This window comes from Gossypium hirsutum, chromosome A06, assembly GCF_007990345.1.
Source record: "Gossypium hirsutum isolate 1008001.06 chromosome A06, Gossypium_hirsutum_v2.1, whole genome shotgun sequence".
NCBI classification, from domain to species: domain Eukaryota; kingdom Viridiplantae; phylum Streptophyta; class Magnoliopsida; order Malvales; family Malvaceae; genus Gossypium; species Gossypium hirsutum.
The window spans coordinates 126,356,847-126,376,260 of record NC_053429.1 but is presented as its reverse complement, the minus strand read 5'-3'; the positions used below and the strand labels follow the sequence as shown (position 1 = coordinate 126,376,260).

At 31.8% G+C, this 19,414-nt stretch overlaps 2 protein-coding genes and 1 pseudogene across 2 annotated transcripts; 2 read left to right on the top strand and 1 right to left on the bottom strand.

Moving 5' to 3' along the window:
* Nucleotides 1–793: 793 nt before the first annotated feature.
* LOC107937342 (clavaminate synthase-like protein At3g21360) lies at nt 794–4,413 on the bottom strand. Its single transcript, XM_016870207.2, has 3 exons — nt 3,875–4,413; nt 2,263–2,516; nt 794–1,304 (listed from the first exon to the last, which is right to left on the bottom strand). Exons 1-3 carry the CDS (start codon nt 4,247–4,249, stop codon nt 944–946), a joined length of 990 nt encoding a protein of 329 aa, XP_016725696.2. The 5' UTR covers nt 4,250–4,413; the 3' UTR covers nt 794–943.
* A 4,870-nt stretch (nt 4,414–9,283) lies between these two features.
* On the top strand, nt 9,284–13,283 carry LOC107937320 (LRR receptor-like serine/threonine-protein kinase IOS1; annotated as a pseudogene).
* A 2,096-nt stretch (nt 13,284–15,379) lies between these two features.
* Nucleotides 15,380–19,118, top strand: LOC107937327 (uncharacterized). Its single transcript, XM_041116290.1, has 4 exons — nt 15,380–15,695; nt 17,313–17,420; nt 17,526–18,396; nt 18,653–19,118. Exons 1-4 carry the CDS (start codon nt 15,492–15,494, stop codon nt 18,883–18,885), a joined length of 1,416 nt encoding a protein of 471 aa, XP_040972224.1. The 5' UTR covers nt 15,380–15,491; the 3' UTR covers nt 18,886–19,118.
* Nucleotides 19,119–19,414: the final 296 nt, after the last annotated feature.

Genomic DNA, 19,414 nt, shown 5'->3' with positions numbered 1-19,414 from the left:
AGCAAATTGACAACAGCTTGTGTAGAGTGACTTTACCACTAGGCCAACCTCACAATTGCCATATTCGGGATCTATCAGTGATGTGGCATTACTGGATAAGAAACCATTCTCTTATATATAGTCCAAGGAACGATAAAAAAATTATCTTTTTCCCCATCAGCAACCCTAAGCAATATCCTTAGCATTATGCCTTCCTTGTCTTCACCGTGTCCTCTACTTCACTCCCTTACTTTTTTGGCTCTTTGTTTGTTTAAGTGAACCAACCTCCTTAGCACTATCACCTTATCCTCTTTGTCTCTCCCCTTATTGAATACTCGTATCAACACTAACTAATAAACCTGTTTAAGAGTTGTGCAATCTGTCTAAAGTTGAAGGCTCATTTGATATTCAAGAGGCTTGAGTCCTTTAAAAAAAATATTAAGTTCAAAATAATGAGCTTAAATTTGAAATTCATGTCTGATCAGACCGCATTCAAACAATTATATATAAATTTAATTGACTTGGATCAAATCTAACCTGACGTGTCTCATGAAAACTTCTACTAAATAATGTGCATACTAAATTAAATAGTAAAATACTGGAATTTGTTTTTTTTTCTTGGTTTTTTGGGCAATCTTTTGGGTGGAAAGGGCAGTTTTTCAAAATGAATGGGTCATTTTAGAAGCTATGGACTTTGGGGGTTACAAATTTAAACTGTAAGTCTATTATCCATGGTAATGCTATTATTTTAAGCATTATTTATATTTAAAAATACCCATGTCCGATTCATATTTGACACATATATGAACATATATTCCTCCAAATATATGAACAATATTGAATATACCTGTATCAAACACATACTTATGCCCTTACACTTGTTCAAATTTTATATACTTATATTAATGTGTGTCAGATATAAGTATATGTCCAACACGTGGATGTTCAACTTATGTCTGCAACCCTATTTGCAAAGTGAAGCTAGCACACGTCGGGGCGGAGTGAATGAACGTCGAGAATGAAGAGTGGCCAAATTATCTATCAACATAACATCTCCTTTCTTCCAAGGGATGGAAACACATTCATCTTCAAGGATTTTCAAGCAATCGTAGATGATATCGGCCGGTAACGGTTGGCCATCCCCGAATGTGACGGCTTTCACTGGGTCGTTTCTTGCGTCTTCCCACCCCGTATATGCTGCCACCATGCTGTTGAACCAGATTTTGCGGTCCCTTGATTTGTCGTACTTAATGGCTGGTATTGGTCCCATTACTGTTTTCACTCCATTGCTAAGCCACTCTAGCTTCATTCCTAGCTTTGCAGCCCTGCGATAAGTTTTGTAATTAATAATTGGGTTAATTGCACCATACGGTCCTAGAACTATAGCCTGTAATTTTAAATTGGGTTAATCACACTATACGTCCCTAAACTATGACTCAGGTCTGAATTGGTCACACTTAAAAAGTTTAAAATTGGGTTAATTTCACCATATGTCCATAAACTATGACCCGAATTTTATACTGGTCCCGAACGAAAAAATGTCCTAAATTCTAATTGAGTCTTGAAAAATCAGTATTATATCAATAAAAAATTCTTCTGTTAAGTCTACAAGTCAGCTTACGCATTAAATGCCAACTCATAAAAGCATGTTTAAAACATATTGATCAAATTTCATTCACGTGTATACTTACTGCATTAACAACTTTATTCTCATTTAAGTCAATAATTGGGTTAATTACAAAATTAAGTCCTTAAACCCTACACCAAAAATCAATAAGTCATTAACATGGATTAACTTAAAAAAGAAGTAATATAATTTTTTCTGAAAATCAAATTTCAAAATTGGGTCAATAATTGGGTTTGATTACACCACATGTCCTTAAACTATGATCCAAATTCTAAATTGATCTCAAACTTAAAAAATGTTCTGAATTCTAATTGAGTACTTATCAGTACCAATGTCAATTAAGTCCTTTCATTAGTCTACACGTCAACTTAAATGCTAGATGCCACTTCAGATCTAACGCAAAGCATTTTAAAACACATTAATCAAAATTTAAATATGTTTACACCTACTGCATGGACAACTTGAATATGATATATATATTTTAGCATGTTATATCAAAAGATTCAAAACTATACTGCGTTGTATTTAAAATATAATCCATGCGTTTTAAATATGTTTTTATATCAATCTGATTTAGTAGCATTTACCGACAGAAGGATTTGATTGAACTAAAATCGAAGCTACTTCATTGAGTCGATAATGATGAAATCACTGACCTTTCCTCGGCCACCGCCTTGTCGGACGTCAAGAATGTTGATTTCCAGCCACGACCAATGGGAGATGAAGGATCATCATCTTCACCTAATACCCTGGTATACAACAATCCATGCACCTCCAATCGATCAACAAATTCTGGGTATTTCTCTTTCATTTTCTCATACACAATGTGGCTTAGAACTATGGGGGTTTCTCCCCCACTGCCTGGTTCAACTTCACAAAAGAAGAACAACTTTGATGGAAATTCAGGAACCTGCAATCACATAAGACCATAAACATAGTAAATAATTGATGAAAATACAGGAGAAACTAGGTGATTCATGGGCATGAAGGAGAATAATGATGGGGAAAGAGGTCATCAAGCACAATATCGCCTGACAAAACATCAACAGATGGAGTACACTGAACTCAACAGAGGCACCCAACCAGGTATTGATTCGGAATGAAATTTCTAACTTGGATGTGCAAGTATTGAGTAATTTAAAGACCATGATTGAGGGTCCTATTAAACCAAAATGGAAGCACACTCAGGATGAAAATTCTTGGTTAGATCAGCATATTTTCAGGTACTTAATAGTATACAACCAAAGGGCACTAGCACACACAGCTCCAACGTCCCAAAGAAAATATCGCAATTTCTATGGTCATTCAAGTTACCATACAAGGTGATCATTTTTCTTTGGAAAATTCTTAACGGGGCTCTACCTCTACATAGCAAAACTGAGATTCAAAAGAGAATACATTCCATACGTACTGAGTGCACATTCTGTCAAATGGACGCAAAACATCTGCTCTGGGAATGCAATTTTGCCAGAGCAGAATGGCTTGGTTCATTGTATGAGATTCGCACCAGGGAGGTCAACATAAGTTCGATTAAGGAATGGATTAATGGAACTGGCACTAGTAAGTAAAGATTTTACGGCAAATGAGCTTATAGGTTTTGCGATTATACTATGGAAAATCTGGGTGCACAGAAACAAAGTTTTTTTACAAAGGAGCCAATCCAAATCCTTTCAAAGTAGTCAAGGAAGCAGATGAATATATTAAACAGATCAAGAAAGCATAAGCTGGTTGGGGTAACACCAAAGCAAAAGATAGAGTTAGAGAAATAATTAGGGAAAGGTCAATGACCTTCAACACATATAAGATGGAAGAACAGGGTCAACATTCGAAGGAAGAATTCGGCACGGAAATGGAGCAGCACTAGCAACGTCCCTCAAAGCAGGCATTTCCTCATGCATATTTAAAATGAAAGACAAACTGATTGATAGCATCCTTGAAAAAAAGCACTACTCAATCCATTGGACACTCAAACCATTCTTGGACGACATCCATATCCTAAGATAGCAGATGCAAAGTGTATTGTGAGCCAAAGGGAACGATGACACGCTAGTTTACGAAGAGCTAAATACAATCTATTGCAGGAGTGATTTAATGACATTATAAAAATAGGACTAAATTAAATAAATTAAATTTCAAATTTCAGCATAATAGACCTATTTATTAAAATTTCACATAAATATAAATTGGATAATGTATAAAAAATATAATATACTAATACAAAACCATTCAATCATGAATTCATAATTTAGTCAAATTTGAGTAAATTACCTGAGCCATCTCATGATGAAAAGGAATCTTTTGATCAGGCGGCGATTCATTTGCAGTAAAAACACGACCGACGACGTTAGTCCGAGGAGCTGCCCCGCCGACGTACGGCAACTCTTCGAAGCCGAAAGCCTCGACGACGTCGTTGAAATCTTTTGCCGTTTTCACTGGGAATCCCCTGAAGAGCAAAGCTCCGGATTTGAGCAACAAAGAATCGAGAAAAGGTTTATGAAATTTGATGGCTTCGGAGAAAACGGAGAGTGAAGAAGGACTCGATTTAGGGTTCGGAGATAGAATCGAAGGGAAAGTGAAGGAACCGTAGTGTTTTTGGTGATTGGGAAGTTGAGTTTCGATGAAGTAGTCGGCTTGGGCTGCCATTGTTAAAAGCTTTGGGAGGTTTTAGTTACTTCTCTGTGTTAAACTATGCGGTTTATCTTTAAAAAAATGGTGGGAACGTAAATCACGCGCCGAATGTGGTTGTGGTTTTGGTTTTGAACACTGTAGAAGGTAATTTGGATGGGCTTTGCGTCTAGGTTCAACGTAGAGGTGGTGATATCCAGGCTCATATAAGTATTTAGATGATTTTTTTTTTAAGTTCGAATTCGGTTTAATTTGAAAAATGAATTTTTTTTTTGTCCAAACCTAGGTTAGTATTAAAATAATAAATTCAGACTTGACCTCTCCTACTCATATTTAATTTTTTAAAATTAATTTTTATTTAAAAATAAATTTATAAAAATATATAATACACTAAACGCATTAAAATAAAAAAATTTTAACACATTAAAAGTACATTAAAAAATATTTATCTTAATAAATACTACCATAAATATAATAAATGTTTTATTATATTAAAAAACATAAATAAATATAATAAATATTTTATTGTATTATATATAAATTTTAAAATTTTATATTTTGGATTTGGTTATTTAGTTGGATACATTTTTTAAAATTATTATTAAGTTAGAGATTTAATATATGTATAAATACATATATATATAATTATTATTTAACATATATAATTAATATAATAATTTTATAATATAATATAGTTGTGTCGAACCGGGTCAGACTAGGGTAATATCACTTGAATTTTTTATAAAATATGTATTTTTTAAATTTGTAGGTGATAATGTGGCACAATTTTAGAATACCACATAGGGTATAAATGAGACATTGGTGATTGCAAGCTACTTGAGTTCGACTAAAAAAAATTCGAACTCGATTTAGTAATTACCTCTCGAGCCGAATTCGAGCTTAGTAATACTTGACTCGAGCAATCCACAAGCCTTATTGAGCTTTTCATATTTTTATATTGTTATATTATATTATTGCCCTTAATCTATATTATTAACACTAAGCTTAATTATGGAGCCGAGCTCGAATCTCGAGCCGAGCTCAAGCTTAAAAATAAATATTCGATCAAGTTCAAGCTCCAAATTTTGAGTGGAGCTCGAACTTGACAATATTCGAGCTCAGCTTGGTTTGATTACACCTTTAATGACATATGATCACACCTTAATGAAAAATCCAAGTTCAAGATCAAATTAGAAAAAATAAATAAATTTTAGAACTGATGTAGATAAAAAAAAAATCAAGGACCAAGTCAAAAAAAATTATCAAGTTTAAGGATTAAAATATTATTTTATCTTTTTTTCTCTTCAATTAAAATTTAATTTAGTTATTATTATTGTTATAACATGTTGAAAAGACATGAATTCAAAGGCATTGTTAATATTCTCCAAGAAAAAAAATTGCCTTTCACCTCATTATTTATTGTTTTCTCTTTAATTAATTTTTTGGATTAGATAAATTTCTTTGATATTTTTAATAAAAAAAGTGCCGAATTACTCTTTTCTCCTAAAATATGAGTTGTTTTATTAATTTTGTACTTAACTTGATAATCACCGATTTATGCTTGGAAGCTACCAAAATTTGATTAAATATATGGATAAATTGCATCTAAGGTTACTAAATTATTAGTAAGTTTATGATTTGGTCACTCCACTTCAAAAGGTTACAAAATGGTCATTGAACTAGAAAATTTTCATTCAAGTCACTGAACTATTAGAAAGTTTTTATTCAAGTCACTAGTTGTTAAGTTTTCTTTGAAAAAAAGTCTGGCTAGCAAACTCTAAGCGATGGTTTGATGATCAGTACAATGGTTTAGTACGCATTGGCGAGTAGAATAACATATTTTATATCCAAGTTGATTTGGCGATCAATGTTTTAGATCAAAGAAGAAACCTGTTTGGATTTTGGTTTATAGACTTGAAACATTCAAAGTTATTTCATGAAAATAAATTGAATTATAGAAGAGGAGTAGAAAGAAAGCTTTCAATTAGTGTAAGCGGTGCAAACAAAGAAGACAATACAACAGTGATTTCAACAACCTAGTGACTTAAATTAAAACTTTCAAATAGTTTAGTGATCATTTTGTAACTTTTTGAAGTTGAGTAACCAAATTATAAATTTACTAATAGTCAATGACCTTAAGTGTAGTTTATCCTAAATATATTTGGTTAGGGTTTCTCTTCTGTTTGGTTGCTAAGAAAAAAAAACACATGCAGCTAAGCGAAAACAAGCACATTTTGATACTACATATATTTACTAAAGAGTTCCTGTCCGCCACCTACACACTTGAGTCCTTCAAAAGACTTTAATGGTTAAATTTTGTCATAAGTTCATGTATTCTTTGAAAATTTAAAACTTATCCCTTATATTTTTATTTTCAAGAATTTAATTTTTTAATTTTTAATTTTTTGATAAATATAAGGACTTATAGTATATTTTAATCCTTCTTTAGCAAAATTGGTATTATTTGAAATTATTAAAGCATGTTTAAAGTTGTAGAAATTCAATAGGATTAAATCACGATTTGAGGTTTGAATTTGACAACTATTTCTATATTAGGTCTTAAACTTGACAATTGTTCTTATATTAGAGCTGAACTAAGCAACTATTCCCACATTTGGACTTGAACTATTTTTTTGTCCAAGTCGACCCCTAAACTTCACAATTATTTCCATATTAAAGCCTGAACTTGACAATTATTTTCATATTGGAGCTTAGACGATTTTTTACTTAAACCCCAATATAAAAATAATTACTAAATTCATAACCTAAAAAATAATTTAACCCAATTCAAAAGCTTATTCCAAACACTATTAAAAGTAACAATCAATTTTATTTTATTGACATATGTAAAGTTGACATTCTTGAGTTTTTTAATTAACAAAATTAGTCAATTTTGAAAATATATTTAGAAATCTTGGAAATCTCTAAGTTGCAAGTGTTAATTAATTCCATGATGTATTAATTTAATCCAAATTTATTTCCATCTCCTTAATTTTGTTTTCTATACTTTCATAATTTATTATTACAAATTTAATTTTTGGTATAGAGAATTTTTTAAAATTATAAATATCATTATCATCACATATTTTTATTTATTAATGAATAATTATTTTATACAAGGGTGATACGTGTCTAATTTTTTTTTTATCTTTGTTAATATTAAATCCTTTACAAAGTTTGATGTTAAAAGGTTAAAGTTTTAATGGAGCACCAATTTAGTGGAAATGACGAAAATATCTTTATTTTTGAAAGTAAATTATATTACTTTAAGAGTGTTTTTGTCATTTTATTTCTTTTATATAGAAAATAGTAAAATATCCATAAAAATTAAGAGGGTAAACTATAAAAATAGTCATTTTTGTTTGCCTCGGATTACATTTTAGTCAATTATATTTGAAATGTTACGTTTTAGTGACTTATGTATCATTTTGTTAAGAAGTGGTCACTCTATTGTTAAACTTTGTTACCTCCCTAACGACAGTCTTACGTGGCAGTCCAAATGAGTTTTAAATGCTAACTTGTATGCCTAGTTGTTAGGATGAAAATAGGCTTTTAATTAAATAAATTAAATTTGGATTGCCACGTAGGACATCCAAGTTAGCATTTAAAACCCATTTGGATTGCCACGTAGGACTGCTGTTAGGGAGGTAACAAAGTTTAACAATAGAGTGACCACTTCTTAACAAAATGATACATAAGTCACTAAAACGTAACATTTTAAATATAATTGACTAAAATATAATCCGAGGCAAACAAAAATGACTATTTTTATAGTTTAACCAAATTAAAATATATTTTGAACCCAAGCTTTTATAGTCTTAAACATTTATACTTTACTATACAATTAAAGCCTCAATTAATATTTATATTAAATTTCTATAAATACATTGGTAAAAGTATCATGGAGGCACTTGCACTAAAAGTTATATTGCATTTTCTCCCTTTACTAAGAAAAAGACAAAATAGTCATTATACATTAGATTAAATAATAAATTAGTTATTTTGTTAAAAATTACATCTATTTGAACCGTTAAAAATTGGTCACTGTATGTTAGTATAAAATACATGTGACACTATTTAGTTATTTTATCAACCAAACCAATTTTTAATGGTAAAAATAGAGGAAATTTTTAACAGAAAGAATTAATTTGCTATTTAGTCACATCAAAATCATTTGATGAATCTTAATCTAAGTACTTGTTCAACTTTTGGAAAATCTTAAAATTTATAATATTTCATTATTTAATTTTAAAGAATATTTCATGATCTTAGTTCTATATTAATATAGTAACAATCAGGACATCATTTCACCTTTTACTTTGTCAATGCAATTTCTTTTTTAATTACAATCAAAATTCAAAATTCAAAACTCAACAAAAAGTCCAAATAAAAATTATTATAAATTGGCAGTCTTTTCTTTTTCCTGGTACAAAATATAGTCTAAATATAATTATTTAAAACCCTCAAAAAATATATAATTATTTAAAAAATGACTGAAAACATTTTAATTATCTATTTAACCAGTTTAATCGATCCATCGTATTTTAAAAAAAATTAAATATTTAATAAAATGATTTAATTTTTAATATAAATTTAAATATTAAAAATTTCATCACTTTTCATATTTAAAAAAATTTAAATCGGGTTTCATGATTTTTTTAAAATTTTATTTTCACTTTGAACCGGTTTAATTAACTGACCCAATCTTTCTTGTATAGCAATTTTGACTTTTAAGTAGATGAACTGCCTACATACTTTAAGATTAACTAACTATAAAATTCTCTTTTAAATTATACCGATTTTTACACTTAAGTAAATGAAGTTTTTTTTTAATTAAAAATATTAAAATTATTTATTACGTTTTATTTTATCAAAAAATTAGACATCTTTTAATAAAAACATGCAACGTTCTAAGGTTTTATTGATTGATATAATATTTCAGGATAAAATTATATGAAATAAATAGTATAAATACCATTTTAGATAAAAAAAGAGAGAGTAAGATTCAACAAACAAAATAGTATCTTAGAAAAAACATGTTTTTTAATTAATATTGTTTGTGAACTAAGATAATATAGGTAACTATTTCTTTGCTCTCAACCACGAAAATTCAGAGCGAAGAAGAACAAAAAAGAAAAGATGGTGAAGACAAAGCATTATTTCATAATATTGTTCATCAGCTTTACTCTAGCAGCTCTTGTTCATGCACAAAATCAAACAGGTGGCTATCCAATTCTTCTTCTTATTTTTCTTTAAGAAAAACTAAACAAAACAGCTAATCAAGCTCTTCCCCATGGTTCTTTTAGGGTTCATCAGCTTAGATTGTGGATTACCAGCAGGTTCAAGCTACATTGATTCCATCACTGGCATGAACTACACTTCAGATGAACCATACATTCAAACTGGAACAACCCATAGTTTATCTCGATTCAATTCAAGCACTCAACAACAGTTTCTTGAAAATCTTAGAAGTTTCCCACAAGGTGTTCGACATTGCTACCAGCTGAACCTCACAAAAGGAGAAAAATATTTGATCAGAGCAAGTTTCATTATGGTAACTATGATGAAAAGGATGAAAACCCAGAATTTGATTTGTATTTAGGACCTAATCTGTGGGCTTCAATGGTGTTTGAGAATTCAACGAGTGTTGTTGTTAAGGAAATCATTCATGTTGTCAAAGCAAGGTATCTTCATGTTTGTGTTGTTAATACTGGGAAAGGGATACCTTTTATATCTGTTTTAGAGTCAAGGCTTTTGAGTAATTTAACTTATAACACTGATTCCGAAACACAAGCTTTGGAGTTTTTCTTAAGGATCGATATTGGTTCATCATTAAATTCGAGTTTCCGGTAAGTTTCTGTTCTTTTCGCTATCGATTTTCATAGTATATTAACTGTAATAGCATTCGTTATGTCTGAAATGTTTATCTTAGGTTTCCTGAAGATATTTATGATCGTGTATGGCAACCTTATAGAAGAAATGATTTGGCAACAATAAATAGCTCTTCCTCCTTGATACGTAACAGTCCTTTTGATCCACCATTGGTGGCCATGATGACTGCTAGCATACCGATGAACGGTAGCCAAACTTTGAATTTTACGGTTCGGGATTCCGATCCTGATGTTGAATTTTATTTCTACATGCACGTTGTGGAACTTGAAGAGCTACAAGCTAACCAGACCAGAGAGTTCAACATCTATCTTAATGATAATCTCTGGTATGGACGTTTTAGTCCCACGTATTTGCGAGGAAACACGACCCAAAGCTCACGATCCGTAAAAGGAGGCCAGTTTTCGATGGAAAGTACCAGAAGTTCGACTCATCCGCCCATCATAAATGCCTTTGAGGCTTATAAGGTGAAGGAACTTGTTGAATCACAAACGGTTGAAAGAGAGGGTAGGTTGTCTCGAAAACTAATGAATGATTTTCTTTGGTCAATTGGTCTTGATTTTCCGATTCTTACATGTGTGTCTTTTGTAGTTAATGCGATGATGAATATAAAATCGATGTATGGATTGAAGAAAAACTGGGAAGGTGATCCTTGTGCTCCAAGAACATATTCATGGGAAGGCCTTGATTGCAGCTACGAGGATTCAGATCCGCCTAGGATCATATCTTTGTAAGTGTATGTCTTTGAGTGCAAGTTAGCTACTAATTTTCATTAAATGATTTCATAATCATGTTGATGAAGCTATTGTTCATGAAATCAGGAATCTGTCCTCTAGTGGTTTAAGTTGAGAGATATCGCCGTATATCGGGAATCTCACTCAATTACAGTATTTGTAAGTGTCTCCATCTCATACGAAATAAAATAATTATAGCCCTATGTGAGGATGATGGTGTAGAAATAACAATGTTACTGGTTTTGTTATCGATGTCAGGGACCTATCGAACAATAACTTGACAGGAGGAGTGCCTGAGTTTCTAACTCGACTGCAATTTTTGACTCTGATGTAAGTTAACTCACGAATTAGCCTAAAAAAATCAACTCCTGAATAATAATTTAAGGAAGTTTTTAACTTTTTTTTTTTTTAGAAACTTGCAAGGAAATGCATTGAATGGTTCGGTTCCTGCGGGACTAATCGATAGGATAAACATACGTTTTCTGCAATTGAAGTATGCTTTGCTTTCTTTGATCTATGATTGTGAATATCTAGAAATTGGGATCGGATTAGCCTTTTTCTCCAAATCTTACTTCATTTCACTTTTGTCAATTTAATTGATTAGTTTGGAAGGAAATCAAATTCCGTGCACATGGGAATCATGTACCACAGGGACAAAAACGTCGGAGAACAGTGTAGTGGTTACAATAGTAGCATCGGTTGCATCGGTGCTGTCTATTGTCATAATTGTTTCAGCTCTCTTATGGTGGTTTAAACGGACAAAAACATCTGGTAGAGTAGAACGAAACTTACATACCACGGACTTAAGTAGCATAAAATCGACCCTATTGAACTTGTTTTGATGTTAACATTGGCTGGGAAACTGGTTGTAACGCCTCGAAAACCATACCAAGAGTTAAAGAATCGACAATTTACATACTCTGATATCCAAAGGATCACGAACAACTTCGAAAAAGTTCTTGGAAAAGGAGGATTCGGAACAGTTTACCATGGTTTCTTGGATGACAATCAAGTAGCAGTTAAGATGTTATCGAAAACATCTTTCCAAGGGTATAAGCAATTTGAAGCTGAGGTATAATCCGATGACAGACCAACTAATACTGATATTTGAACTCATTGAGAATTTGGGTTTTAAATCTATGGTTATATGTAGGTGGAGCTTCTTTTGAGAGTTCATCATAGAAATTTGACCGCCCTTATTGGATATTGCGATGATGGCACCGAAACAGGGCTAATTTACGAGTTCATGGCCAAAGGAAACTTAGCAGAGTATCTCTCAGGTTTCAATCATTCAATCAAATACCCTATATTTTCATTGATTAATCAGATTTCATATATCAGTATATTATATGAGATTCTTTCGGTTTTCAGATAGTAGTATCAGTGTCTTGAACTGGGAAGGAAGACTCGGAATAGCACTAGAGGCAGCACAAGGTTAGCCCGAGTTCACCGATAATAGTTCATTTTTTTTTGGTTAATTTCATTGACTGATGTACCCAAAAACGAACGAAAATGCAGGGTTGGAGTATTTAAACCATGGTTGCAAACCACCTATAATCCATAGAGATGTGAAGTCTAGCAACATCTTATTAACTGATAACTTGCAAGCTAAGCTATCCGATTTTGGGTTATCGAAAAGCTTTGAAGGTGGCTCTCATGTCTCCACTGTCGTTGCCGGTACCCCTGGATACCTTGATCCCGAGTACGTACACCTTATCTTGAGATGATCGTTAATTTCAATTCGTTTTCTGTTTGAAATTCAATAAATTTGTTGGTTTCGATGCTTGGGAATGCAGGTATTCTACTACAAACAGGTTGACCGAGAAAAGTGATGTTTATAGCTTTGGGGTAGTTCTTCTTGAAATCATTACGAACAGGCCGGTAATAGCAAGAACCATAGATGAGCCTACTCACATAAGTCGTTGGGTCAGTTCGATGTTGTCGAATGGAGACATTGAGAACATCGTGGATTCGAGGTTGAAAGGAGATTTCGAGATAAATTCTGTATGGAGAGCAATCGAAGTGGCAATGGCTTGTTTATCTCCGGCTTCCACAAAAAGGCCAACTATGAACCACGTCGTGACCGAATTAAGCGAGTGTTTGGTAGCCGAGATAAACCGAACAAGGGGAGTCGATGAAGATGAATCGAGAGACATGATGGCCATCGCATCATTGAATTGTGATTCTGACATAATTCCTCTACCAAGGTGATCAAATCTTTAAATTTGATGCCTTTCTTTTTTCATGCTTCATCCACACCAAAACTATCATAGAATGTGTATACTTATGTATGTATGTGTGTATGTGTATTCACTTTTTTCTAAGAGTGTCCAAACTGTAGCTTTATTTGTTTTCAGATATTGAACTATATGTAAGATGTTGAATTAGATTGATAACTGTGAAATAAAAGATGGCTTTTTTGTAAATAACAATTTAGTGCGGTTAGTTCATATTGTTTTTTTTATTAAACAGAGCACCCCGTAAATTTAGATTGAGTTTCAACATCTATAATCTTATAAATTTTTTGGGTGAGATTGATGACTCACGTATCATTATTGCATATGATGGTACTAGTATCATAGGGCTAGAACTTTAATCTCGTAGTTCGTGCGATTTTAGACAATATTTTGATTTTAAATCCACTGATTCTTACAAAGCATCGATAGAAGTTCTCTAAGGCATCGGAAATAAAATAAAAGTAACTTAGAGACAAAAGAGAAGCAAAAAGAATAAGAAAGCAAACACACGCCAAGTGTTTGAGTAAATGCTCTCAATGAAGTATTATAACTGAGTGAAAGTGTCTCTATTTATAATTGAGTTCTCCTAGATCCAACAATACAAATCGAATTACATTGGCTGGAGTTTTTCACTGGTCACCGAAGCTTCAAATAGATGAACTTCTTCATGTGTTTCATGAATTGGGTCAATTCAAGTGGATTAAATGAGCCTCATTTGATCAGTTAACCTTCATGAGATATTTCGTATGTATTCGTTCTCGTGACATTCTCCCCCACCCATTCTTGTAACACCCTCATCATGTCATTGGAATGGCACTGGTTTGACTTGTCTCGAAATTGTCTCAATGCCTTAGCTGATTCGCAACTAGTGTTTCTATCGAGTAGTTCCGCCCCTCAGAACATTTGCTTCGGCTTATATTTCCATCGTCGCCTAACTTAAACTGCATTTCTCTCTTGTACATCTCAGTCATAAGAGTCTATTACTCTTACTCACCCCTATTTTTACTTGCCTCGATCCTGATCCTCTTGATCCACACCATAGTATTAGGCATGTCTACATTGAACACTGGTTAATCTTGAGTATAGTTGTCAACTCCAATTTATAAGTCCCTCGGCTTACTCGCTTTAGAACTCTAAAAAGTTCCTTATGTTCTTACCAAGCTAACAGTAAATCATAATGTAGAACACTAGATAAATGTTTGAGAAGTACATCGCTCATTGCATTTACTCGGTTCAACTGCCCATTTTGCATTACCATGTTTCCCTTAAAATTTGATGCATAACCTACCCATCTCATAGATGGTAACTCCACTGTTAACTTAATAAGCTTCATATCGGTTTGCCGCACTTTTAGCATTTCTAAGGAAGTCTTCGTAACACTCCGATCTACCAAGTCCATGTGCTTACCATAATGAACATCCTCAGCGAGCTAGATTGTCGAAAATACCTTAATTCCACCTTTCATTTCTCGACTCACCGGTAGAATGCATTATTGTTGTTGAGTATCCAATATACACATACAAAAAGGAGCAATAAAGCATTGTTTTTGGCCTAATAACTTATTTGACCCTCCCAACTTCACAAAAAAATCATTTAAATTTTCGTCTCTTTTAACCATTGAACTTGCATTGTTTGTAAAATTGCTCAAAAATGGATGGAAAAATTAATGCCTATTAAATTAATTAATTTTTAAAAACTTAAAAAACATTTTTTTATATTTTTATAGTTTTATAATAAGTTTAATATTTTTTAAAAATATTTTTATCATTTTTTTAATTTTTGAAAATTTAAAATATTAACTAATTGCTAATGTATGTCATGTCAGTTAAGTTAAAAAATATTAATTTTTTCATTCATTTTGAAATGATTTGACAAATAACGTAAGTTTAATAGCTAAAAGAAACGAAAAATTAAATAGAGGGTTAAAATAAATTTTTTATAAAGTTAAAAGGCCATATAAGTTATTATGCTTTCTTTTTTTAAATATAAAATTTTTAGTATTTTTTGATTTATATAATTTTTTTTTAAATTTTCGAGTAATAACGAGATATAATCTTAGAGGAACATGTAATCATACTATTACAGGAACTAATTTTAAAGATTAAATTTTAAAAAATAAATTCTAGAATTAATGTGGAAAAAAATTAATTTAAATTACAAATTAAAAAAAAATGTAAAATTGAGAGTGTTTTATCCTTTTAAAAAAACAAACCAAGCCCATCACCTCTCAACATTTGGGTCCAAATATAATGAATGAATAAATAAATAAATGAGAATAAAAATAAGACAGACAGCCCGCCTTGCAGAGAGCCTGACCAGAAATTCAAAAAACCAAACGGCACAAAATCTAGAGAAAAAAAAAAAAGAGAGGAAAAAAGAAAATTTTCCCGAGAAAAAAAAATGCAAAGATCGAAATCAAAGGCGAAATCAACACGGAAGCCGCTGAGAGATTTATCAAAAAATAATAGCACAAAGAATTTTTTGTCCAAATCAGAGTTTCCGAAGAAGAAATTGATCGACAAAGATGATAATAATAATCGAAACCACGCTTCCCTCGATCGCCTTCTTCTCCTTCAATCCGATCTTTCTTCTGTCCTTCGCCAGGTATGACAAACTCAAGGTTTAGTTTCTTTTTCTTTTCGCTTATTTTTTATTTAATGTGTTTGGTTAAGGTTTAGCTTCTGTTTGGTTGCTAAGAAAGTATGCTTAAACATGTATTCCAGTTTATATAAGGTTTTTCTTTTTCATTTTATTACTTCTTGGTTTTTTGTTTGATAGATTTCTTTGATTTTGTAATCTAATTGCTGAATTAATTTTTGTCCCCTAAAATGTTAGTTACTTGAGTAGTTTAGTACTTAGCTTGATATTCACCACTTTATGCTTGAGAACTACCAGATTTTGTTTAAATATATTTGGTTAAGGTTTATCGTCTGTTTGGTTGCTAAGAAAGTATGGCTAACATATATCCGAGTTTATATAAGATTTTTCTTTTTCAATTTATTACTTGTTTTTTTTTTCGTCTAATTATGTTTTTGTGTTTGATAGATTTCTTTGATTTTGGAATCTAATTGCTGAATTATTTTTCCCCTAAAATATAAGTTATTTAAGAAAATTAGTACTTAGCTTGATATTCAGCAATTTATGCTTGGAAGGTATCAAATGCATTTGTTTAAGGTTTATATTCTGTTTGGTTGCTAAGAAAATATGGCTGAGATATATTCGAGTTTAAGTAAGATTTTTCATTTTCATTTTATTACTTCCTTTTTTTCTTCTTTAATTATGTTTTTCTCTTTTTTTTTTTGTGTTTGATAGATATAATTGATGAATTATTCTTTTCCCCTAAAATCTGAGTTGTCTTAGTAATTTTGTATTGTGCTTGATATTAACCAATTTAAGGATAGAAGCTACCAAATTTTTATTAAAATGCTATTGGTTAGAGTTTATCATCTGTTTGGTTGCTAAGAAAATATGCCTAACATATCCTAGTTTATAAGCATTTTCTTTTTCATTTGATTTCGTTGATTTTGGAATCTAATTGCTGAATTCTTTTTCCCCCTAAAATATGAGTTGCTTGAGTAATTTTGAACCTGATATTCACCATTTTATGCTTGTAAGCTACCAAATTTTGATTATAATCTACTTGGTTAGGGTTTAGCTTGTGTTTGGCTGCTGAGAAGATATGCCTAACATGCCCAATTTTTATATAAGCTTTTTCTTTTTCATTTTGTAGTTCTTGTTTTTTTTCTTAATTGGATAGATTTTTTGATATTGTAAGAGTTAATTGCACGAGAAATTCATAAATTATGACTTTTACTGTTAATTGATCCTTAAACTTCAAAATGATTTTTTTTAAAAATAAAATATTATAGCATGACTTTTAAAAGTAAAAATTAAAAATAAAGTAAAAATAAAAAAAGAGGGTGAGCAATATAAAAATTTTGGAAACTTAAAAACCAGGACTTTTACATCATCTATTTTAACAATATTCATTTTTTTTAAATTTTCATTTTAGATTTTGTTGTATAAGATTTGATGTATCATTTAACACTTCAATTAACAATTTTAGTTTGAGGATATAGTATTTGAAGTTTGGGACCAATTTAGAATAAGGGTAATAGTATTGGGATCTAATTGCCTAATTATTCTCCCTCTTTCTTAAAATATGAGTTCTTTTAGTGCTTTTGCACTTGATATTCACCAATTTATGCTATGACATGGCAGATTGATGAACTTGTTGCGCAAGCTTTTAAGCTTAAGGCAACAAAACTGGAGACAAAAGAAATTGAATCTTTCGCCAACGTCATCTCCGGAATGCTTTCTTCTTTAAAGGTTAATCCTTTTTTAGGTTTATTATCTAAACTATATATTTATCACTTAAATTTCAATGTATTTGTTACAGATTTAACATGGATGGTTGTGTTTCTACAATTGCAGCCATGGGTTCCCAGATTTCAGAAGGCTCTTTCGAGTCCTTCGGGTGTCGAATGCGAAGATAAGTCCGGAGAATGTTTGGGAACTGAAGTTGTTCCTTTTGTTAATGTTAATGTAAACGAAAATGAATGCTTTGATGTTGGGAATCCGGAAGAAGAATCTACATTGGACTCGTTAATCTCGCCTTCTCCACTCGTGTCTTGGCGTGCTGCTGCCGAATGTAATGTCGAGAGAGGCCGGCAGCTGTTTTTGCTTACGCCTCTTCCGATGTCGAAAGCATTGTCTTCCAAGATGCGTGATTCGTCTAAATCGGTATTCCAAAGGGTTACTTCGAAATCGATGGTTGAGTTACCTTTTATCAACTTTCATGAGGATGAAAATGATGATTTGCTTGAAGGTGTTGCTATAAACCAAACTCCAATTAAGCCTTCTCATTCAGTGGTTGTTTCTTCGGCTGCATTTTCGAACACCGAACATTCCATGCTTGTCATGACGACTCCATGCTTAAAAATGTCGCCGCCTAAATCCTGCGTGTTACTTGAACCGATTCACGAGTCCTTGCCACGAGACAATGACAGAGTTCGCAAGTCTACCCCGTTTCCCCGCGGAATCAACAATGGTGAGTTATCTGATTCCTCGGGCAGTGAAGCTTCCGAGGATTTAACATCGAAGTACCCCGAACTACTAGGCATACAACGAACTCTCAAATCCGAATTTGAGAAGAAAGAACTTGACTCCTCACCGATGTGGCTATTCTCGCCTCCTAAAAGTTGCATTTTGTTAGAACCACCAGATGAGAAATCCCTGCACAATGTTGCCACTGATCACAACCTTCCTAGTGCAATAAACCAACAAAACAAGATTATTAACCAAGGTATCTTCCCTTATATGTTACTTGAACTCGGGGTTGAATGTCATATATTGGTATAGATAAAAGTATGAAGGCCTTTATATTAGAGTCAGACTGCATCTTATCTTTTTTACTCAAAAAATAAGCAAATTAATTATTGTCAAAATGCAATCGGAGTCCTAATACAAAAGCCTTCACGGTACTTTTACCATCTATGTATGTTGTGTATTGATGTTTTTTCCTTAGTAAGTCAAATAAAAAATTGCCATGTTTTCTGCAGAAAATACCCGCAACAACACGGCACTCGTGGAAAACACTCCGATGTGGAATGAACCGGAGAGCACGGTACGAACAGGCAAACGTGCCGGTGAGAGTACCTTAAAGAAAGAGTTATGGACGAAGTTCGAAGCAGTGTCAACATTTGGGCTTCGTTATAACGCATCGGCGATTCAACGGACGGCCAGGAAAGGGTTTCTGGACATGTTGGATGAGGCCTCATGTGATGATGATTGATGGTAGAATTCCCATATACAGTTTGAGAAGATGATGATAACAGTGTCCTTATGTCATCAAAATGCTGTCATTGTTTATATGTAAGTGGTGGTGTTTTGCTGATTTTTTGTTCCTTAAATCATTGTTACGTGTTATTGTTTTTTCTTTTTCTTTTTTTTTTCAGAATTTTACCAACTAAATACCACCTAAAATATACATATCTTATGTGCTGATTTTTGTTCATCGTATTATTATACATAAGACTAGGAGTTATGGAAGCATCATGCATATTTTTACCCAACATTTCCAAATTATGATTTTTATTGTAAATTAATCTTTAAATTTTAAAATATTTTAATTACATCTTTAATTTATTAAAATTATATCAATCAAATTCTTTTATTATTAAAATTATTTAATGATAGGTATTTTATATAATCAAAATTTAAAATAATTTTTTATAAAAAAAATAAGACATTGCAATATAAATTTTAAAAGTAAAAATTTAAAATAAAATAAAACTAAAAAATAAAGTGAATAATAAAATATT